The following is a 20,881-nucleotide window of genomic DNA, read 5'->3' as shown; positions in this document are numbered from 1 at the left end:
ACCAGTTTGTCTTGGTGAGGATGGCAGTGAATCTGGATCCTATCCCAGCAACACTGGGTGTCAAATGGGAATCTGTGGGATACCAGTCTATCGTGAAGCACCATTCACACACATACATACACTTATTAAACCTAGGGGCAATCCAGTGTTGCCAATACATCTACCTACATGTTTATGGACAGTGGAAGTAGTCTGGAGGAAACCCACATGCACATAGGTAGAACATGAAAAACTCCACACAGACAGTAAACTCCCTAGAGCTGTGAAGAGCAATGCAATCCACTGCACCCATTATGACATGATATAATATGATATGAACATTTTATAATATTTAGCTTAACTTTGTTAATCTAAATTGTTTAAACAGCAAAATCTTTGCTTTGCATGTAGTAATAATAAAACTACTACTACTACTACTACTACTACTACTACTACTAATAATAATAATACAGAAATCAATAAGTTAAGTAATAATTTATTCTGTTTTATTCCATCAAATAAAATGTTATTCTTAATATAATATAATATAATATAATATAATATAATATAATATAATATAATATAATATAATATAATATAATATAATATAATATACAATTCATGCAGTTTGGTGAGAATCAAGGGGAAGGTGTACAAGACAGTGGTGAGACCGGCCATGCTGTATGGTTTAGAGGCAGTGTCACTGAGGAAAAGACGGTGTCAGAGCTGGAGGTAGCAGAGCTGAAGATGTTGAGGTTCTCTTTAGGAGTGAGACAGTTGGGCAGGATTAGGAACGAGTACATCAGAGGGACAGCTCATGTTGGATATTTGGGGGACAAAATTAGGTTTAGATTAAGATGGTTTGGACATGTTCAGAGGATGGAGAGTGAGTATATTGGTAGGAGAATGTTGGACATGGAGCTGCCAGGCAGGAGGAAAAGAGGAAGGCCAAAGAGGAGGTATATGGATGTAATAAATGAGGATATGAAGCTAGTGGGTGCAAGTGTTGAGGATGCAGAAGATAGGGAGAGGTGGAGAGATGATTCGCTGTGGCCACCCCTGAAGGGAAAAGCCGAAAGAAGAAGAAGATATAATTCATGCATTTTGCCTTAATTATATTATATTATATTATATTATATTATATTATATTATATTATATTATATTATATTATATTATATTATATTATATTATATTATATAAAATTAAATCAACTCTAATAATATTTCCATAACATAAAACTTTTCCATGACATTTTAATTTGAAATTAAATATTAATTATTATTTATATTACATCATTTTTAACGTTTTATCAACTTTCAAACAATAACACTGCCAACACGAAAGCACAGTCCTATTTTCTATTATAATAATTTACATTTATTTAATATTATTGGCTCCTTGGCAGTGACTTGGCTCCACAGTGCCCCCTGCAGGACGTTTGACGGCATTAGACTGAAAGAGATCAGACTGGTGAACGAGAAAACGGTTCATTCACACAGCCGCGTCTCTGCAGCAGCATCATCATCATCATCATGTTCTACTGCTGGGGCGATTCATCCAAAGGACAGCTGGTTATTCCCAGCCCTGGAGGGAAGAGCATCACTACACCGACTTCAGTAAACTTTAATGAACAACTCGTTCAGATCTCTTGTGGAGAACAGCACACTTTATTCCTGACACTTAGTGGTCAGGTGCTTTCATGTGGACGGAACTCTAAAGGACAGCTCGGACGATCCAAGAGCAGAGACACCAAACTGCCAGGTAAATAAAATAAACAGAGAAACAGAGAGAGGAGGGATACATAGATATTTAAAGCTTTATAAATGCTTAATGACAGACTATATACGTTATAACTCGTTTATAGAGCTTTATAGAGCAAATAAAACATCATCAATCTTCCAGATTTTAATTTTCACACTGCTCAAGAGAAACTGATTTTAATCAGCTAGTATGGTAAGATGAAAAACACACATATTGTTAGTCTTTCTGAATGAGTTTCTTTCTTGGCAGAGTGCCTGAGTTTTGGTTTCGTTTCTGCGGTTCTGCTCTCAGGCACACACCCATCAAAACCTAGTACATTGTGACATAAAATACTGTAGAGGAGGACAAAGATATAACTGTTCAAAGCTATCTAGAGTACTCTTAAATGCACTACAGAGGTGCTTAAGACCAAAATATGTAGTTTTATTAAGATAATTTTACAGAATTATTTTATGCCTCCTTATTTAATACACTGAAAAAAACTCACTAATAGATCAGTGTATTTGAGGACAGATTTAAGTCTTTTTCGAGATTTCTTTGTCATGTATCTCTCTTAAACTCCCTGCCTCTCCCCATACCCCCGCCCACCTCTCTCACTCCCGTCTTACTGTTGATCTCTCTCTCTCTCTCTCTCTCTCTCTCTCTCTCTCTCTCTCTCTCTGCAGTGAAGATTGAAGGCTTGGGCTCTGTAGCTGCAATAGCATGTGGACAGGACCACAGTTTGGCTCTATGTGATTCGGGTCAAGTGTTTTCCTGGGGAGCGGGTGGTGACGGTCAGCTGGGCCTCATCAGTCCAGTGGCAAAATGTCTTAAACCTACGTAAGTAAAACAAAAAGGTGTACAAATTTAACCCCCAGGACCAAATGCAAATGCTTAGGTATTTTTATGTGGACTAATCTGGCCCCTGTGAAAAAAAGTATAAATCAATCCAATTGTATTTACATTTCTGGCATTTGGCAGACGCCCTTATCCTGAGCACTGAGCATTTGAGGATTAAGGGCCTTGCTCAAGGACCCAGCAGAGGTGAACCTGAAATTTCAACTCACAACCTACTGATCAGTAGTCCAACACCTTAACAAAAAAATCCTCCCTCAAATCTCCTGACTGCCTGACAAGAATCTCAGGAATCCCAAAGGATTAATCCTGCCCTGCCATGACCATGACCTGTCTTCTATCAGACTCAAGACCCCTATACATTCATATCCAACATTCGTCATATTATTAACACATTTTATACTGTATCCTGGAGTGATTTATATCTAATGTCACTTCGAAGAAGATGGGCTCCAGTCTCTGAGAGGTTTCCCATGTCTGTTGTGTGTTATAAGTGATATACCAATAAAATTGGACTGGAACAAATTAAATTATATCCCATGCACCATCACAACCCCAGTTAGTCTGGGGGTCTGTCCTTGGGCCTGGATGTTAAGGATCAAAATATCTACAAATTTATAAATAAAGATATTTTCTAAAACTCATTGTTCTAATTTTCCAGGCCAGCTCAGATACACTTACCATTACAGATCCCAGTGGTACAGGTGGCTTGTGGAAATTTCCATTCTTTGGCCCTATCCAAGGGTAAGTGTGTAGTGTTTTTGTAGTGTAGTTTTTCAAAAGTAACCTTCTTTAAAAAACAAAAAAATATAAACATAAAAAAACATAAAATAGACCAAATAAGTGAATGTTGAACATTTAGAACATTGAGATGGCTTATTATAATCGTGATGAAACATACTGATGAAAGAAGAACTTATCTGTCCTGAAGGAGGTGAAGTCTTTTCATGGGGTCAGAATAAATATGGTCAGCTGGGACTGGGGAAATCGGTGGAGCTGCAGCCTAACCCGGCTCTGATACGATCTCTTGTCGGAGTTCCAGTCATTCAGATCTCCGCTGGTGGAGCCCATACCCTGGCATTGACCCTCACAGCTCAAGTGTTCTGCTGTGGAGCTAACAGTGTAGGACAACTGGGCCTAAATAGGACAGACGTAAAAGGTACAGCTTTACATTTTGCCTTATATACTGAGCATAATTGTTAATAAAAAAAGGTTCCAGTGTCCATTGTGCATTTTAATTGTTAAAAATATAGGATGTCCAGTAAGTTGAGAATCATACAAAGAAAATAAACGCATGTGCACATATTCCCTAGAGTAGAATTATTTGGATTATAAATGATGCTGCACGTATTGGTTATCCTATAGAGCAATGGAATATAAAGGTGCCATGAGTAAAGAATAAATGGTGAAAAGTTACATGAACATCCAGTGTGTTTTATTCCACTTATACCACTGATTGTTTTGGGTTTTTTTTAGTTATCCTCACAAATCCTCCTCTCAGTGCTCACTTCTGTGATTTTATGTGTTTGTTTTGGACCATTTATTTTCAGTTTACTTCCTGATTGGTTTATTTAAGTAAACCCTTGTGTGTAAAGTATTTGATCAGTGTCCTCACGTCCTGTCATTAACCAAGTTTTCATTTGCGTCAGTCTTATTTTGCATTTACATTTATGGCATTTGGCAGACTCCCTTATCCAGAGTGACGTACAATGCATTAATTAATAAATCAATACTGGTTAGCTAGGTTTCAGACTAAGGATAACATCAGTCTAAAACTCTGTTGGGAGGAAATACAGCAGACAGACATGTTTTTAACAAACAAGAAGTCTCTGATCTTGCATGCATGCGCTTTTATACCTTGGTGATACCACACCATGGCCTAGCATTTTGGATCTATCTCTTGTTATCACTTACATTATAACAGCTAGAAACAGTTGTTCCCAGGCTGTAAGTTATCTCATTTGTTACAGAGACACTGCAAAGCTATCTGTCCTGAAGACATTCCTTATCAGGCTTCTGATATTGATTTGGATGTCCTTTTAGGAAACTAGCTCTCTCTGCAAGCTTCTTCCGGTCCACTTTCAACCAGACCTGATATTGAAAGTTGGTGTATACCAATTAACATCCAATGTGTCTTTAACAAGTGGCGGATAATCCTCCAGAATTCCTAACAGCTATGCATTATGGAAAAGGTCTAACAATTGCTCTTTGGAAGTCCTGGGATTTAAACTCAAACTTCGGCCACTAACACAGAACCTTAATTGATGAAATACCAATCCCCCAAATGAGTATCTTGGACTTTCTGTTTAAGGAAAGGCTAATAAAATCTGGTATCCTCCAGGCCGATTTGCGGTATGTGCAGTTCCAGCTTTGAAGAACTTGGGGGTTTCTTCCATCAGCTGTGGAGCGGCTCACACTGCCATCCTCACTAAGGTATGGAATGAGGAATGAGACTTGGACACAGGCAGACAACTGGATCAATTTGTATTTGTCCATATTGGCAAATATAATGACAAGTACTGTTTTTGTTTCTTTCAATTTGGGTTACATGTGCTACAGAATATTTGTACACAAATATTCTATTTTGCTGTAGATAGAATTTCCAATTTCTGAACGTTTCCTATCATTTTCAGACTGGAGAGGTGTACACATTCGGAGAGGGAACTCATGGTCAACTTGGGCATAACTCCACCAATAATGAACTTCTACCCAAGAAAGTTGACAGAGTTGATGGACCTGCTAAACAAGTAACCTGTGGCAGGTGACAAACAACTAAGATATGCACAGAAAAGATTCTCTTTCATTTTTACAAAATAGAAAATAATTTGCAAACATGTACAATTGCTGGGCGTGTTGACTCAAAAACCATGACATCACATGCAATGACATCACATGCAAATAGAAACAATATTTGAATAATACATTTGCATGTGATAATTGTTCTCCAGCATCACAGAGATTCCCAGAAGAGTGAAATAGAAACTAATTGTATGTTGTGTATAAGAGCAAAATAGGAGTGTAGAAATGAGTACAATGAATCAGCAGGAGTAAAATCAATGTTCAGAGTTTAATAATAAATCAGGCAAACAATCCAAACCAGAGTTGCTGTTCAATTAAATACTTAGTCCTGAATTATTTAAAGCTTTATGTTTATAAAAGCACAACATACCGCTCTGGATTATGACTGGTCAGAAAGTGTTGCAAAGAATTTATTACTGATATCTCTTCTTCGTGTGGCATTGAGAAATTAATAATATGTTTGTTTGTTTGTTTGCTGTTTCAGTGTTTTACGTCAGTGCTGCTAAATTTGACTAATTTTTTATTGTTAATCTACAACACGACAGCCACCACACTCTGGTTCTGATGCCATCTGGTATCCTCTTCACGTTTGGCCGTGATGTCCAAGCTCAGGCAAGTGGTGGCACTGAGAACAGCCTGCAGCCAGAAAGACTGGAAGGAGACTGGATCAGCTCCGGAGCAGGGATACAGACAGGTACACAAGGCTCCAGTACATTTATTTATTTGTCTGATTGTGTTACCCAGAGCGCCTTCAAGAAAAAAAAATAATATAACATATGCATATATGCTAGAGAGTTCAGGAACATGTTTGTCATGAAATGTAGGTGAAGGCAGATGCAAGTGAAGATATTTATTGCTATAATTGTAAAAAGGAACGAAAGATCAGTGCAACTTATATCAAAGAAAAACATACACACTAGGAACAAGGCTATGGCTGATGAAACAACAAACACAACATCAACAGAAGCTAGACAAAGAAATAGAGAAACACAGGTACTTTTATAAATAAGGTGGCTAATGAACCAAAAGAAAACTAGTGAGCATAATCAAGGTGGGAAAAGGAAAAACAACAAAAGGGTGCCATCTGGTGGTCTGGTGGTCAACTGGGGTGGTGGCTAAACAGTAATTGTCTGGGGTGGGTATGTTAATATAACATAATCATAACATTAACATAAACTTAAGTGTAGCTAGCTAAATAAGTTTCACCCCCTCTACCTTCAGATTCTGGTAACATGTACGATTTTTATATAACGGAATCTCATTATTGTAATGCGTTACAAAATAGAAACAAAAACAACCAGCCCAGACAGTTCCCCTCCAGTCCAACAGATGACATCCTAACCCATCATTAAGAGTAATCACTGCAAATGAAGTGTTTTGGATAGGTTAATGCAGTTCTCTCTGAAACCACACTCACAAAACAAGCCCAAAGTCTAAGCTAATTTGAAGTGTAGAGAGCGTCTTTGTAAATATTATGTAGATGTCAGTGGTTCTTATCAGAATTCTTTCCCCACTTTTTTATTAAAATTGCTGGAAATTGATATTTTAATTTGCTCTTTATTTTCATTTTTTTTTTTGGCCCCTGGAATAGCTGTTAAAGGAACTGACAGTGATATATCTGGCAGAAAACTGAAGGAAAAACCCCCCACAATGAAATATACAAACCTGCCAACTTGTACTTGAACTTCATCACAGCTGTCAGTCAAACTGTAAATGATAACATGTCATGATGAGTTGATGAAGAATCCTTTACAGCAGGCTTACTTCTTCTAATCCAAATTTATTTGTATTCATTATCACATATCTCTTTTTATTTAAATAGAAATGCAGATATCATCTGGCTACAGTTCCAACTTTCTTTTCTTTCCATCTTCCAAGGTAAGCACACTCTGTACTCACATTTCTGTCTTTAGGTAAATGAAAGGCAGCTGAAATTAACTCAGAAGATGTGCTAATTGCAGCTAAAATTCTGTGGTACTGATAATCTATGAAATCCAAGGTTAAGAAAGCCATATGTGAGCAAACCTTGAAGGAAAGCTCCACCCAGATACATTAATATTTAAATATTTTTAATGTGCTAAATGGCGCTTAATGAAATGACGAGTTGGATTGCTAGCATAGCATATATACAATTGTGTATATAGATAGATAAAACATCAACCATCTTAGGCATAAGAGATAATGGTCAGGTTTCAGTGATAACACCTAAAACAAAAGACCACATTTACATCTGATTTTTCTTTTTTGTTGGTCAGACCAATATTCTTGGTGAGCCAATTGGAAAACTTCAAGAGGCCCAAGTGCAGAGATGGGTTACAGTGCTGGAGTGTGAAAGAAGCATCAAAGAAATGAAAAAGTGTGAACAAAATAGCTTAATTATATTTTTAGAAAGTTCTGCTTAATCAACAAATCTGGATGAATTATTCTATGTGTGTTTTTTTTTTTAAATATTTATATATATTTTGACCACAGGGAGGTTTCCTTGACTTTTGCCACAAGTTCCAATCTTGTCGCCTGCTTCATTAAGGACAGGTAAATCTGTTAAGTATCTCACAAATGAGAGGTCTGTAGTCAAAACAGTGGCATACAAAATGTACTACTGACAAATGGGCGGTATAAAATTGGTATTTGATTATCTCTGTTGGTTTCTGTATGCGTTCTTAATAACAATTTTGCAAAACTGTACACATTATTAAAAATCCTGTTCCTGATCTTTTTGCATTTAATAGGAGTACTCCAGGTACTCTTCAGGTTGACGTGAATGCTGCTAGCCAGACTTTTGACCAACTCCTGAAGATTCCCTGGATCAAGAATTCAGTTGAGTTCAAAAATTATGGTGGTGTCCATGTTCAACATTCAATGTCTTTGTCATGTCACACTTCACAGTGGTGGTTAATGCTTAACTGACTTGTCTACGTAATGAAGGTTTTCACCTAGTCTATAGGGGCAGTATTTTCATAATGATATCAAACCCATTTCTGCTCTCTGAGTTGCCCCAAGTGCTTGTTTATAATTATGTAAAATTTAAAGGTGTTATCTTCAACCACTAAAATTCTGTGTAAGGTTATCCAACAGAGGGAAACATACAAGTCTCTCCCTCATAGCCAACAGAGTCCTGACTCATTTTATATCAGACTTGCAGCCATAAATTAATTCATTTGTTTACACTGATTGAAAATGTCTGATAAGTCAGTTTCAATTCCGCTTTTAGACTGGAACTCCAGTGTACTCATAAAAAGGGTTCATGTAATTCCTTTGGAAAGTTGTATATTTGCAGCATCATATTTTATCTAGCTGATAAAGAATTGCATATCATTAGCTTATACTATTTTTGAGTTATTGAATTTAGGGCAGTATATTTCCTCCGTCAAGACATAGTTGCTCTATTTTATCAAATCATTCAATTCAATTTCAGTCCACAAGTCCATTATAGCTTAGAACACAGATAAAGCAATTTGGTCAGGGCTACTCCAGCCCCCCTATTTTGTATTTGAAACTCTGCTATAAAGGCAGCTATTGATCATTAAATATCTCTCTAAAACATGATAAAAATAGCTGAGCAGGGTAAGATGCTGAACAGCTAAGTCTGCTGAATGATTTGTGCCACTTACGTTTCTGTTCTTTTATTGCAGGTGAACATAACACATATGGTGGATGTCCTTTTGTATGCTGATAAATTTATCAGGTGTCCTGAAGTCTTCCTGCTTCTGCCCACATGCTCCATTCTTCATGAACAGCAAAATGCCATTGGACTGGTGCTGCCGTTAGCTGTAGTCATCACAAACCTCAATGAGAATGCCATGAAAACCTTGAGTAAGATTTTAATGCCATTACTCATTCATGCACACATTTAATTCTGTATAGATCTCTATTAGAAATACAAGTAATAAGGAGAAGAATAGAATAGGAATACTCCTTCATGGAAAGGTACTATAGGAAGTCATAATTCAATTCAAGTTTATTTGTATAGCTTTTTTAATAATGGCCGTTTCCCCCTTGACAGCTTATATAAAATATATAAATGCAGATAGATAGATAGATAGATAGATAGATAGATAGATAGATAGATAGATAGATAGATAGATAGACAGATAAAGATTGAATCCATGAGGGAAATTCTTGTGTCATATCTTGATCATTTCAGTATGAAAATGATATTTTAAATGTAAATTTACCCATAATAAGCAAGCCAGAGGCAACATTGGCAAAGAAAACCTCCCTGAGATGACATTAAGAAGAGAAATTGACTGGAACCAGGCTGAAAAGTGAAGCCATCATCATTTGGGTGACACCAGCGAGTGTGATTATAATTCATTTCCCTTTTATAACTGTGTACAGTCAAAAAGTGCAATTGTGTAACCAGGTAATTCAATCTAGCTTCAACACGGAGCTTGTCTTGTTGAATTTATCATCTGTTCACTGATGAAGGCTTTAATTTCAAAAGTGTTCATGGTGATTGCAGTCCAAAGCCAGATTCATGGGTTCTAAGTGGTACCATCCACAGCAATCCTATATATCTCCAAGCTGCGCATGTGGGTTTATCCTCAGCAGAAGTGAACGGCCTTCAAGTGATGAGACTCCAACCAGAAGTAGGGCATCAGGATGGATCAGGCAGGTCCGGAGAGCAGAAGTGGTATCTCAGGAGAAGCATGTGTAGCTCTATGCAGAGAGAGAGAGAGAGATAGAGAGACAGAGAGATAGTTATACAGGTTTCCCATTTTCAGTTTCCACCATGATGATGGCCTGTTTGCCTCTTTCATCCTGTCTTCCACTTCAACCCTTTACAATTAAATCATTATCTGAAACCATAAAAGTTTGGACTTTAAACAGTAAAGGTAATAGCACAGTCATAAATGACAAGGATGATAATGCAGATAATTGGGTCAGTATCAAGTGTTACAGTGCTTTTAAGAGGTGGCGTGTCATAATCTTCTCAGACATTTGAACCTCCCTATAGCCTATATTCAAATTATTAATAGAAACAGAATGGAGATTTGAGATGCAAGATGCTTTCCACTCAAAGCATCCTGAGAAAGCCAGTGATGTTATGATAGCAGAAAATTCAAGAGTGAACTTTTGAGAAGTCAGAGACAATTATTATTAATACTAATGTTTATAACTGCTTATAGTGTTCATAACCAAGTATATATATTAACGGTTTATGTGTTTTGTGACCTACAGAGGAAAACTGGTCCTCCATGGATGCCAACATTATGATTAAGCACATCCAGATGTGGAAACAAGCACTCGCCTTCCTCCTGATGTCCAATGTGTGGATGAATTATAACCCTGGTGTGAAAGCAGTGCTGGAAGTCCTCAAATTACTCTACAAGGTCAGTGTCTAGTTTCGGCCATCCTAATACACGTTCATACAGATGCAATATTTTAAAGCATATAGTCAGAAATTGAACTAAAATGTCAAATCAGAAAAGACAAAAAAATGTCTTTACTTCAAATATTTGAAGATAAAAGTGTATCAGAGTGCTGGGAGTTAAATGATAACTAAAATAAATAATTATTTCAAGTATTACAGTAGCTGAACTGAATGTAAGTATGTTTATACAGGGTGGGGCGCAAAAACTTCCATTTTTTGAAGGCGAATGAAAGAAAAATTGTGGCTGATAAACAAAATTTATTTTTTGATAATGAAAAATTATCAAGGAGAATAGAGAATGGTGGCCACCACCTTCAAGATATTTTGTTTAAAACAGCATAATTTGAAATTATGTTCTTTCATTATCAAAAAATAAATTCTGTTTTTCAGCCACAATTTTTCTTTCATTTGCCTTCAAAAATGGGACGTTTTTGCGCCCCACCCTGTCTAAACATACTGACATTCATAATATGTGCTATAAATGCTATTTTTCCAAAATGTAGAGCTATAATTCTGTAGATGAACAATGTAGTCTAAAGCATGTATATAAAGGTTCAGGTCTTTATTTATGGAAAAGATAAACTCTCATTATTTGGGGGTGTAGATTAAAACATTTTTAAATGTTGCACTTTGCTTTTTATAATAATAATAATAAAAATAATTATAAATGATTAATAATATAATAATATAATATAATATAATATAATATAATATAATATAATATAATATAATATAATATAATATAATATAATATAATATAATGAATAATAAGAGGTGTCAGATTGAAGAACTAGAATTCTGAACTAATATAACTACAGATTATTTCATGAAAAATGAAATGATTTATAAAATATAGACTTTTGGTGGAAAAAGTATATTAACATTAATCCATGTATTCCATTCAAAGGCAAACAAAAGGGCAGAGAAGTCAAGGAAGGTTCCTTTCAGCGAATTCTACATAGAAGAGATCGGCACCACACCTCAGCTACTCGAATGGGATGTTATGTTGTGGAGGGATATTAAGTGGGGAGCAGTTAAGGTAAAATGTAAAATATACCAAGTGGAAAAATCAAAAAACTTTCCAGTGAAACAGGAAGCAAGCTGATGTAACCAAAAAAAAAACATTTTCCTGTCTTATTATTATTTCTTATTCTTAATGGTGGACAGGAAGTGGAGGAGACATCTGCCATTTTCTGCCGCTACCCATTTCTCTTGGACCTGATAACCAAAATTGAGGTTTTCAAATACATTGCTCATGCTACCCAGGTATTTCTGGTTGTTTTTCTTTTTGTCATTTACATTTATTGCATTTGCAGATAGCGTTATTCAGAGAAACTTCCATTTCATCTCATTTGTATAACTGAGCAGTTGAGGGTTTTTAAGGCCTTGCTCAAGGCCCCAGCTATGGAAGCTCAGTGGCAGCTTGTAGTGATATTAGATAGGAGGGCTAAAATCTAATATCTGTCAGTAGCTGAACAAGTAAACAATTAGCTATGCCCAGTTATTATATCATTATATCCCAAGGTCTCAATAATAATAATAATAATAATAATAATAATAATAATAATAATAATAATAATAATAATAGAGCATAAATGCTGAAATTATAATATTGGAGCAAATATTTACACAATCACACACACACATCTGCAATTTATTTATTTATTTATTTATTTATTTATTTATTTATTTGTTTGTTTGTTTGTTTGTTTGTTTGTTTATTTATTTATTTATTTATTTATTTATTTATTTATTTATTTATTACTTTTTCAATCTTTTAATGCTCAACTGAGATCCTGCTGGACCTCCTTTAAATAGCAAACACTATAACAGACAAGTTGTAGCATTTTCATTTAAACCAACTATAGAAAATTTATGCTTCTGTCTTCAGGCTTTTATACTGTGACAATGTACCGTAAATCATCAATCTGTCAACTTTTTGCTTCTCCTCCCAAAACATTTAGGATCATATTGTAAATAGTCCACTTCATTCACATTCGTTAACTGTAACTGAGCCCATAACATGACAGCTCATAACATATTACAGAAATGTCACTAAAACTGGCTGCTTAGAGATATTTACCCAATTAAAGCTAAATGTAGGGGGTATGTCACTCACTGTAATTATGTGACACATCTGTCAGTAAACTTGCTGAATCCACAGCACTGGGCTCATTATAGTAAGCCCAAAGTCTGGCTTCATACCATTCTGTGTTCTTCATTCTTCATACTCTTCTCACTTAGTTAAAAAAAATCAAGTAAATCTTACGACTATGCTTATATAGATTACAGTTTACATAGATTTTCATTTTTGAAAGACAGGGGGTTTCTAGCCCATTGATACTGATGCCCCATGTGTACTCGTTTGAAGTTCTTTTAATTAATTTAAATCATGCATAACTTCTTTATAAGCAATTCTGTGTTCATTGTGACTGTCAGTACTATCATAATTTATATGGTGCCATTTTTGGGAAAATCCAGACAAACAATATTTGCGTTATTTTCACGGTCCAGTTGGGTCATCAGATCATCCACAATAATGTGGTAGCTGGTGGAGCCTTTAAAGAAATGTGCAAATGGGAGGTCCCGACACCGATCCTCCAGCTGAAAGTGAGACGCACTGCCCTGCTTGAGGACACATTCAGACAACTTGACCATGCCGATCATGACAACTTCAAAAAAACTCTAGTGGTAAGAAGAATTAAACTGTCAGATCATCTGATATGGCTAAGTTCATATGACAAATACACGGTTGGTCAACATCCATTTTTCTTTTTTTTTTTTTGCAGATTAAGTTCGTAGAAGACGAGAAACTGACGGCTGTAAACAAACGGGATTTTTTCCTCCATGCCTTTAATGAGCTCATGGCTCCTAAATCAGGGATGTTCATGTACAATGACAGAGAAACAATGATCTGGTTTCCTGCCAAGGTACAAAATACATTTCAGTCAAAACACAGGGTGTTCCACGTGCTTAGAAAATCAGTTCATGAAGATTTACGTTATATGTATATGCTTACATTACATTGTTCTGACTATTTCTTTTAGCCAACACTTGAATTAAAACAGTACTTCCTGTTTGGGATCCTCTGTGGCCTAGCCCTCTACAACAACAACATAGTGCATATGCCCTTTCCTCTGGCCTTGTTTAAGAAGCTGGTCGGTGTAAAGCCTACTCTGGGTGATATGGTTGAGTTCGCTCCTGTGATCGGAAAGTAAGATGTTTTCTTAGTATATTATAACATAAACCTCACAGGATGCAGAGATCAACACACTCTGTATATACCACTGTGAGTTGATCAAATTTGCACAAGGGCCTACAAATAAGACTACCTTAAAGCTTGATCTTAGCTTATCTTCCATCATTCTTTTATTTCTGCAGCAGTAAGCATGTCAGTGTTCAATCACCAATCACAATCACAAAGAGGATGCTTGTGCTCTGTGTATATATGATGCACATTACTCTGTATATGTGGCTTACTTCCACAGACTTTCTTTTAATATATTAACCATGCAATACACGAGGTGTGTCTAATGGTTGAAGTGTTTGTGTGTCCCTTCATAAGGAGCTAATAATGATCTAGTGCAATATTATATAGTGAAACACACTAATTACTAAGGGCTATTAGCTAATAGTTCAAGATTTGGTGAGTTGCTAAGTTCATAATAAACTAATTAAGCATTACATTTATACCCAGCATTCCTTAATAGGTAACAAAAGAGACATACAGTAAGTGTTAATGTAGTACTACTCATTCATTACATCTTAGTTCCTACATACAAACCTGAGGGTTACCTTATTTTAAAGAGTTACCCTAAACATGATTTCATACAATATATGGCACAATATTCTTAAGTTCTTATACAATAGATCCATATAATATAATATAATATAATATAATATAATATAATATAATATAATATAATATAATATAATATAATATAATATAATATAATATAATATAATATAATATAATATAATATATAATATCATATTGAGGACTCATCATTCTTGTTAGAAATTTTGTGAAACAGACACTTCTTCAAATAATCACACGAGCATTGAGGTCCATCCAAATGGATCAAGGTCCATAATAGAACATGAAAAATCTGAAAAATATCAGACACAGGACTATGTAAAGAGATTGATTTGTGGATTATCACGAATGTTAATAGTTTTTCCAGTTGAAAGGCTTGGGTTAAATCTGCCAGTTTACATTTTTTAAATTCATCTTCTATTCTTGTTATTGTGCAAACTTCTTTCTTATTAGTTTTAATCTCTGTCTTCTGTTTCCTCAGGGGTTTGCACTGCATTCTTCATGAATACCCTGATGATGTTGTTGACGACTTGAACATCCCTTTCTGTGTGAGACAACTTGCATAAAATGACAGTCTAGCGATTTGGCATTTGAAATTTACAACGCTGAATAAATCTGAAGTATCCGTCCTTTCATTTTCAGGTGCACTGGGATGGTGCTGATGTGGAGCTTCAGCCCCACGAACATGGGAAAGCGGTGACAAGTGAAAACAAGTAAACTGCAACCTGAAATTTGGAATGATTATATTTGCTTTTGCAATTATAACGCTTAGAACATAAAGCTAATACAACTGACTGCAGTATTGACAATGATTTCTGATTATTGTACAGTGCTTTATCTTTTATTGACTGATGATATGTTTATTTTCTTTGCTTAAACCCACACAATATTAACATACTGTATTTTTAATATATTGACTCCCATCTTTTTGTTGTACATATTTATTTGAACAGGAAGGAGTTTGTGGACGCTTTTGTAGATTACGCAATGAACAAGTCAGTGGAGCGGGTGTTTAATGAGTTTAAGAGAGGCTTCTTCAAAGTGTGTGATGAAGATGTGATAAACTTCTTCCAGCCGGAGGAACTCAGAGGAGTGATGGTGGGAACAGAGGAATATGACTGGGACACATTCAGAGAGGTGAAACATTACTAAACATATCCAGAAATATTCTGGAAGTGTTCTCCTCATTAATTCATGTTACATTCAAATAGAAAACATTTTTCCTCTTGCAAAAAAAATTTCATAATAGGGATCTAACTATATATGAATACATTTTTATGAATAAGCAAACACAAATACAGATACGATGTTTTTTGGAAAATAGATCCCACCATTTGTTTAAAAAATATCAGCAGGTACAGAAAAAATTCACAGATCAAGCTGACATTGTTTTTTCACACCAGTGTGTTTTTCTGGTTCCTGCATAACCATGTTTTAGTTTGTTAAAATAAAATGGCAGGGATTTCACACTTACAGTTGGGTACAATAATTCAAACTTGACACGACTTGACCTGTGGATCTTTTTCCTTTCCTTGTCCCATGTGTTTAATCTCTTAATATCTGTCAGCTTGAATGGGAAGCATCACTATGCTGTCTTGCTTCTCCACAGTTTATTAATCAGATTCAAATCCAGGCTCTGGCTGGGCCATTTCTGTCCAGAAATGTTCTTGCATTAGGTTTTTTTCAAGGAGACCTTTGTATATTCATATTCATGTTTCCTCTTGTCCTAAAATTTACTTCAAAATACTGCTGAAAACATTCTCACAGAGTGCTGTGGTTCATCATAGGGTTGAAAGTGGCCAGGGCCAGAACATAGAATGATGTTTCTCCTGGCCTGAGAGTTACCAGAGGGAGAACAACATCATTGCTTGATAAACAGAATATGGCTTAGTGGTTAGCACGTTCGTCTCACTTCTCCAGGGTCCTGGGTTCGAGTGTCGCTCCTGCTCACTGTTTGCATGTTGTCCCCGTGCTTGGTTTCCTCCCACAGTCCAAAGACTAGGCTGATTGGAGTCTCTAAATTGTAGTAGTGTGCTATTGCGTGAGTGAATGAGAGTGTGTGTGTGCCCTGCGATGGGTTGGCACTCCTTCCAGGGTGTATCCTGCCTTGATGCCCAATGACGCCTGAGACTCAGGCTCCCCGTGACCCGAGTATAGATCGGATAAGTGCTACAGACAATGAAATGAAATGAAAGTTGAGGTAAAAACACTGTCATTTCAGAACCAGCCTGAGAATAAGAGTTATTTAAAGGGTGCGTGTAATTTGGAACAGGTCTGCATTATTAACAATCCAGTGACTGTGAATGTATCCCAGTGACTAGCGTAATGAGTGTATTGGGAAGTGTACTCTGGGGTGGCCATGTTTGAAAACCGTGGTGTTCTTTGTGGATACGGACATTGACCCGACTTCCTGTTTGCCCAGTTTAGCGGGACTTTTTTTTTTTTTTTTTGAATACTGGATGACACAGACCTGTACCATGACACAATCAATTCTCTGGAGGTTCATGGACAATGTATTTGACTTCATGGCTTGTTTTTTGTTGTAGCATGCCTAGCCATGGGGCTTTTAAATAGGTTGATGTGTACCTTTCCAAATCAAAGAAATTTACCAAGGTGATCAAGTGAGCTCAGTGAGCTTCACAATAACTAGTAAATATATTTGTAAAACTTTGTGAAAACATTTATTATAGATTATTTTTGCAGATGGATTTGGTTCATTTTGAGTATGATCCTTTTATAATTATTTAAAGAACTTCTGTGTTTTTTAAATATAGAATACAATATATGTTGGACAATACCATAAGAGACACCCTACTATCATTGCTTTCTGGGAGGTATTTGAGGAGCTGACGCCTGAGCAAAAGATAGCCTTTCTCCGTGAGTACATTTATTTGTTCCTATGTTTTGGAAACTTGAAGTGATTCCTGTGTTTTTACAGTAATAAATCCGGATACCAAGCAATCAAGTTTCAAGTAGGTTTAGATCACAAATCTATCCATGTACAGGTATGTAGTCAATGCGTTCCAGTTAATAAAGTAGCTATCTATGTAGCTTTCAGCTTTCTTGGGAAGTTTTACCAGCATCCTTCTCATTCTAAGGTATTCTTGTCAATCTGTTTCTTCATATGTAGCAGGTCAACCTCTTATACACGGCTAGTAAGAACAATTATCTAATTTCTTGACATTCACAAATTAAATGCTAAAATTAACCCAACATGACCTCACAGCTTTTCTAGATATCATATGCAGTCCAATAGCTTAGCAGTTAGTAGCTTTAGTCAGCTGGCTATTCATGTTATTTAGAGAACAGTAGTCTAATTGAGTTTAAATGCCAATGTTAGTTTGGGATATAGCCTTAGCTAATTTGATAAACTAGCAAGTGACACTGTTAAAATGGATCCTAGTAAGACAGACCCCATCAACATTTACGGCTACTGAGAAGGCCGTCTTAATAGTGGAAAGCGTCTGGTATGCTGGACCTCCAAAAGGACGGTGCAACATACTAGAATGTGTAATGCCTCAAACCTAATCCCTGAATGAGTGTTGTAAACAAGAATCCAAATCTTCTACGCATATGGTCCAAACTGAGCATTTAACCCCTAGACAAGTTCCTTAACCTCTTAGAACCATTCTATAATCCTCTCACATGACATTTTTTTTTTTTGTCCTTCCTCTTTTTTCAGTGTTCCTGACAGGCTGTGACCGTGTACCCATCGTTGGGATGAAGCAGATTACGATGACCGTGTTGGACCGCCCTAACTTCACCCAGGACCACCTGCCGGAGTCCCTCACCTGCCATTTTCATTTTATGCTCCCTCCTTATGAGAGCAAGCAGCGTCTGGAGGCAAAGCTTATTGAAGCGATAAACCACAACCGAGGCTTCTGGATAGAAGATACAACAAATGGATGAAATGAACTTTAGATATTTAGGTCATGCATGATTCTAAATCTTATATATAACAGTTTTGCTTATTATATTATGTTATATATATTAGGTTGCTAACCAGTCCTGATTATCTAAGATCTCAGATAACTAGCAATACTTTTCTTGTGCATTAGGATAAATTGCATGCATAGTGTTGGCTATGTTGTAGATGTATTACAAAGAATATTAGCATCACTTACAAATTAGAGAAAGGAAACACTATTTATGTTCTTGCATGTATAATTTGTTCGTATTAGCTGATGTGAGTGCACACAGGAGTAATTGCTTGTCCAATAACACTGAGTAATAACACCGAATAAAGGTAATGAGAAGTGTTGCTAAGGTGTTCATAATACAACATAAAATAAAAGTATGTTCTGTTCTTGAGGTCAATGTGAATGTAAATCTATTCACACACTTTAGCACTTTATTCAAACGCTTTTAGCATGCGAGGTGTGAATGTATGGTGAACATGTAATAGGACATGTGATAGTCTTTATAAATATATCATTATATTCTAAGGTATAATCTTGATAAACCTAGTTGTTATAAAATCACAGAGAGCAGAATAACTGTGCTGCCAGAGCCAGGCTTTCACAAACATAATACCTGTCCTTTTGTTGTACTACTTTGTGCATTTAGCCATCTTTAGGTGCAGAACAGATTTTATGTATAAATACTGTGATGTACTTCACACTTTTAGATAGAAATTCTCCATACTGCAGTTTTAATGAATGTAAACTGTCAAAAAGATAATAATAATCTTGCATGTATTTTGTGGTTGTTATTTTGATTGTGCACACACACACTTTATGTACATTCGGGACCTTATTCTTTCACACTGTACAATTGTAACAGCTATGTTTATGTCTTTTGTTACATCTATGCACAAATCAGTAAAACATTAACAGAGTGAGAGATGCCTGGATGAGCATCTCTGTAAGTTGCTATGGATATGGATAAGTAAGTTTTAAGTAATTCATATTTATAGCCAGAGGAAATATTTGTTTAAAATTTAGGTGCGAATGAACATGTAAATTAGACCCTAACAAGGATGAAGTAGTTACTGAAAATGGCAAAATGAACAAGAGAACAAATTATGCATGTTTATGCATGAATATCAACAAGCACATGGGTCTGAGTTGCTGCAACTTCCGAAACGTGACAGAGAAACAATAACTCGACTAGAACAGACACGAAAGGGCAGGTATAAATATGGCAACACATTAGGGATGATTAACAACAGGTCACATGACACATGACCTGAACACCTGAACTTAACAAGGAATTGAAATTCACCCCTCTAGCACCCACTCTGGTGGTCTGGCAGTGGATTGTCCAAGTAGATACGTATGTAGCCATGTAGATTTACTTAATTCGGGATAAAACATTCAGGGTTAGATTAAAATCATTTGGCGCTCTTGCCCTATTGATAATGATTAGCCCTAGTGATGCCCCGGTCCATTGTCTTCACAGCCCGCAATCCCTGCGCAATCTTCCTCAGAGCCGTTTCTCCGCTGCAGGTCAATTACAAGAGCCGCGTTACGAGCCTCTACACGGCGACTCGGCTGATTCCATAGGTTTTCTATGGGATTCAGGTCTGGAGAAAGTGCAGGCCACTCCATTTGAGGTACCCCAGCCTCCAGCAGCCATTCCCTAATGATGCAACCTGGAGCATTGAGCTGGAGCATTGTCATCCATGAAGATGAAATTAGGCCTGTGTTGTTCATGCAGGGGCACAATGACTGGATTAATGATGTTATTCAGGTAGTATTGGCTTGTCACTGTACCATTCACTAGATGTAGGGCAGTTCTGTATTGAGTAGACACACCTGCCCAGACTGTAACACCACCACCACCAAAGGCTCATCTGGTGACAACAGTGGCTGATGCATAGCGCTCTCCTTGACGTCTCCAACATCGTTGGTGGCCATCATTTCTGCTCAACATGAATCGACTTTCATCAGAGAACAGCACTGAGGCCCACTGGTCCCTCGTCCAGCGTAAATGCTCCCTGGCCCATGCAAGACGATGACGCCTGTGCCTGTTGGTGTGGTCAGGTACCCTTGCAGGTCGTCTAGCATGCAGACCACGCTGATGTAAACGGTTTCGAATGGTCTGACGTGACACTTGGGTCCCTCTCACCTCCCTTAAATGTGCCTGGAGTTGAGTGGCATTCATCATCCGGCTCTGCAGGGCACTGTTCACAATGAAGCGGTCAACAACGTGGGATGTGGCCAAAGGACGTCCACTTCTATGCCTTTCTGTGACTTCCAGTCTCTCTGTACCTCTGTCGCAACCTGCTGATGACAATCTGTGACACTCAGTGGCCACTTCCCTCTGAGAACATCCTGTTTGAAGCCTCGCAATGGCGAGGTACTGTTGATCAATT

At 36.7% G+C, this 20,881-nt stretch overlaps 1 protein-coding gene across 1 annotated transcript; it reads left to right on the top strand.

The window, feature by feature from the left end:
- The first annotated feature begins 1,421 nt into the window (after positions 1 to 1,421).
- Positions 1,422 to 19,231, top strand: LOC131350760 (probable E3 ubiquitin-protein ligase HERC6). Its single transcript, XM_058385611.1, has 23 exons — positions 1,422 to 1,741; positions 2,407 to 2,560; positions 3,237 to 3,319; positions 3,507 to 3,734; positions 4,917 to 5,008; positions 5,209 to 5,336; positions 5,920 to 6,068; positions 7,197 to 7,252; positions 7,630 to 7,730; positions 7,847 to 7,906; positions 8,104 to 8,191; positions 9,007 to 9,187; positions 10,556 to 10,707; positions 11,656 to 11,787; positions 11,916 to 12,014; positions 13,263 to 13,439; positions 13,538 to 13,678; positions 13,796 to 13,962; positions 15,047 to 15,113; positions 15,208 to 15,278; positions 15,519 to 15,702; positions 17,340 to 17,442; positions 18,248 to 19,231. The coding sequence occupies exons 1-23, from the start codon at positions 1,513 to 1,515 to the stop codon at positions 18,472 to 18,474; spliced, it is 3,069 nt and encodes a 1,022-aa protein (XP_058241594.1). The 5' UTR covers positions 1,422 to 1,512; the 3' UTR covers positions 18,475 to 19,231.
- The last annotated feature ends 1,650 nt before the right edge of the window (positions 19,232 to 20,881 follow it).

Source organism: Hemibagrus wyckioides, linkage group LG03, assembly GCF_019097595.1.
Source record: "Hemibagrus wyckioides isolate EC202008001 linkage group LG03, SWU_Hwy_1.0, whole genome shotgun sequence".
Taxonomy (NCBI): Eukaryota; Metazoa; Chordata; class Actinopteri; order Siluriformes; family Bagridae; genus Hemibagrus; species Hemibagrus wyckioides.
The sequence above is the reverse complement of the archived record's forward strand: the minus strand, read 5'-3'. Positions and strand labels throughout refer to the sequence as shown.